The sequence below is a fragment of the Choristoneura fumiferana genome, chromosome Z, assembly GCF_025370935.1.
Source record: "Choristoneura fumiferana chromosome Z, NRCan_CFum_1, whole genome shotgun sequence".
Lineage (NCBI taxonomy): Eukaryota > Metazoa > Arthropoda > Insecta > Lepidoptera > Tortricidae > Choristoneura > Choristoneura fumiferana.
In genome coordinates, this window is record NC_133472.1 from 36,130,697 (window position 1) to 36,133,888 (window position 3,192).

At 32.1% G+C, this 3,192-nt stretch overlaps 1 protein-coding gene across 1 annotated transcript; it reads left to right on the forward strand.

Moving 5' to 3' along the window:
- The first annotated feature begins 555 nt into the window (after nucleotides 1-555).
- On the forward strand, nucleotides 556-2,979 carry LOC141427587 (pyridoxal kinase-like). Its single transcript, XM_074087214.1, has 5 exons — nucleotides 556-850; nucleotides 1,032-1,150; nucleotides 1,685-1,928; nucleotides 2,297-2,563; nucleotides 2,768-2,979. Exons 2-5 carry the CDS (start codon nucleotides 1,061-1,063, stop codon nucleotides 2,977-2,979), a joined length of 813 nt encoding a protein of 270 aa, XP_073943315.1. The 5' UTR covers nucleotides 556-850; nucleotides 1,032-1,060.
- The last annotated feature ends 213 nt before the right edge of the window (nucleotides 2,980-3,192 follow it).

Here is a 3,192-nt window from a genome sequence, read left to right on the forward strand (position 1 = left end):
AAAATATCTTAGAAATACAATTTGCCTAAGTCTAAATAATAGTGTATTTATTAAATATAATAGGTTTAAATGCATAGTTTTAAATATATTTGCTACCAAATAAATTATGTTCCCTTATTTACAATTTAGTTCGTTTTTATAGTGACTGAATTGTTTCAGACAATTATGCAACAGCATAATTTACGGTGTTATATAAAAGTTTTCTGTGGTCACATTTGGCTGCTTTCTAAACAAAAGAAGAATAATGCATTGCATTCTACAACAAGAGCATAAAACGAGTCATGTTTCTCGTTCAATAGCCTCCCGAGCCGATGCGGCGAGGGTGGATAGACGTATCGAAGGGAAAATGGGTTTAATGCTCCAGTTTGACACTGGCTATATAAACGTCTCGGGTAAAATGGCTCAATGTATGCTCTTTTGTACAATCTACTATTGAACTTGATAAGGAGTGTTCGAGCTACTGTATATAAATGTAATTACATTGAACTAATAGTTATTTGAGGGATAATATAACCATATATTCGTAGTCCGTGATAAAAAATAATTTAATATTTTAAGTATTTGATAATTATTATATCAGAATACCTTTACAAATTTGTATTAAACATTAGGACTGTTCGAGTACACAAATGTGACCGTGTTTTAAATTTTCTTGCAGTTGTCAGACTTGTCAGTGTCACATTGTAAGTGTCATGGTTATTATTGACGCCAGTTTAGCGATAAGATAAGTGTAATAGTTACTGAAATTTCTTAATAAAGTTCTTAATGAACCAAACTGTGCCACTGCAGTAGAACAATAGGCTGAAATAGTCGTGTTCTACGTGCTCTGCATTGCCTTGCGTGCGTTGATGTTAGTAAGTACTTTTAATTCAATAAACTTGACTAATATAATACGATGATATCGTGCTTATTATAATCGAAAATACAAACTGAGACATGGATGCACAGAAAAACCAGAAAAAGAGACCATGCGCTCCAAAAAAAAAACTCCAAAAAACCAATCATAATCGTGCTTAATGTTTTTTTTTTAGAATAACTGGAAGTGATAAAGTTGGTAAACATGTCTGAAGATATACCTAGAGTTCTTTCCATCCAGAGTCACGTAGTTCATGGATACGTGGGAAATAAAAGCGCAGTTTTCCCTTTGCAAGTAAGTGCTACACAATATTTAATTGTAATTTCTTCTGTTTTAATTTTCTTAATCATAATTTTAGTAAAAAAAAACTAGTACTTAACTAGGTCAATCTAATAAGTGGTGTTCTAGAACTTGCGTCATACCTACTGTAACACTAAATACCTATTGGTGTCATAAGAACTCCATATTGTCAGCAAATAAGGTTGTTACAATATTGTCAGCAAATAGTACCTAGTCTAACACAAACAGAGCATTAACTATTATGAATGAGAGATCTTTTTATAAGTACAGATATTGATAGTGTGTTGGTATGAGTACCTATTGTTTTGTTGAAATTCAACTAACTAGTCAAGACGAGACAACCTGTCTAAAACATTTAAAAAAACAGACCTGTTTAAATTCTCATTTATGAAGTTAGTTCATAACAATTAGTGAAAAAATATATTAACCTTTTGCTGATGCAAATGTGGGTCATATAATTTTTTTTTCTAACATCTTTTTTTCTGGCTAACAACATGTTAATAAGTTAATTGTTTCAATTTTTTTCAGGTTTTAGGCTTTGAAGTAGATGCCATAAACACAGTACAGTTCTCCACACACACTGGCTATAAACATATTAAAGGCAATGTATTGAAAAATGAAGAAATGGAAGAACTGATAGAGGGACTCATACTGAATGAGGTTGACTACTACACACATCTCATCACAGGCTATTCAAGGTCACCTGAGTCTCTAAAGCAACTTGCTGAGATTATAAAAAAGCTGAAACAAAAAAATCCTCAGTTAATTTATGGTAAGATGTGAAAGATTATAAAATTAATAGACTATAAAAGCACTGATGGCTAATAAATTAAGTAGGTGTTTATGTCACTTTCTGACACTATTTCTGACTAAGTAAATGATTTACCTTTAGTATTTTATAGAATTATTGTTTGCATTTTTACAAAATAATTATGACTTAACTGACCAGATTTCAAGTTAAAAGAATAGCAATAGTTTCAAACTATTTCTATTTTCTTTACCCTAAATCTAGATTATGAATGAGAGATGAAATACTGCAACTATTATCATTAACTTTTTATTATGGCATAAAGAAAATGCAATCTGTAACATTGTAATTTTCTTATATTGATAATAATGATTTCCTATGATTGTTTTCAGTATGCGACCCTGTTATGGGTGATAATGGTAAAATGTATGTCCCAGAAGATATTCTACCTGTATACCGCGACATTGTAGTGCCACTGGCAGATATAATAACGCCTAACCAATTTGAGGCAGAACTAATGACTGGTATGCCTGTTAAAGATTTAGACGGAGCCCTCAAAGTAATAGAGGCATTGCACCAAAAAGGTGTGAAGACTGTTGTGCTGTCTAGCACAGAATTAGGTGATGGTGACAACATAGTTGCAATTGCCAGCTCAAAAGGTATAATGTTTCAGTTATCTATCTAATAAAAATATTACAGGAGTTTTTTGTTTTAGTAGGTAGATTTTGGAGTTTCAAAAATTGACTATCTTTTGCTTAAGAAAGTGCACTTGGTAGAATAATTTTGTTATTCTGTGTGACTAAAACTTAGACAAATAAAAGTATACATTTCAATTACAAATAAACTTGTGTTGTTCTTCTCAGGCGAGCAGTACATCATTAAAATGCCAAAGGTTGATGCAACATTCACAGGTACGGGAGACCTGTTTGCTGCTTTGTTCCTGGCATGGTCTTACAAAACCAATAACAATCTGAAATTAACCCTGGAAAGGGTTATAGCAACACTGCAGAACATTGTGCAAGACACCTATCAGAAAGCCAGAGGTGAGTTAGATAAATTATTGTTGCAGACATAGTAATTGGAGGTCAATCAGACAAATGATTGTGATGGTTATTTTTAGCAGTCTTATAATTTGGTAGTTACTTGAACAAAATATTGAACTACAAGTAGTTTGTTCTCGTTTCTAAAGCCTAGTTTAGATCTGCAAGAAAAGTTAGGCAAGTTGTGCAAGTTACTTTGCTGTGTTTATTTGATCTCTTCAAACCTTTACGATTACGACCTCGTAATG

Bases quoted from the DNA above. Each gene is read 5' to 3' on its own strand.
- LOC141427587 (XM_074087214.1), top strand. From the start codon at position 1,061: ATGTCTGAAGATATACCTAGAGTTCTTTCCATCCAGAGTCACGTAGTT. The intron at 1,151-1,684 runs GTAAGTGCTACA...AATTTTTTTCAG, and splicing joins GCGCAGTTTTCCCTTTGCAA to GTTTTAGGCTTTGAAGTAGA. The intron at 1,929-2,296 runs GTAAGATGTGAA...GATTGTTTTCAG, and splicing joins AAATCCTCAGTTAATTTATG to TATGCGACCCTGTTATGGGT.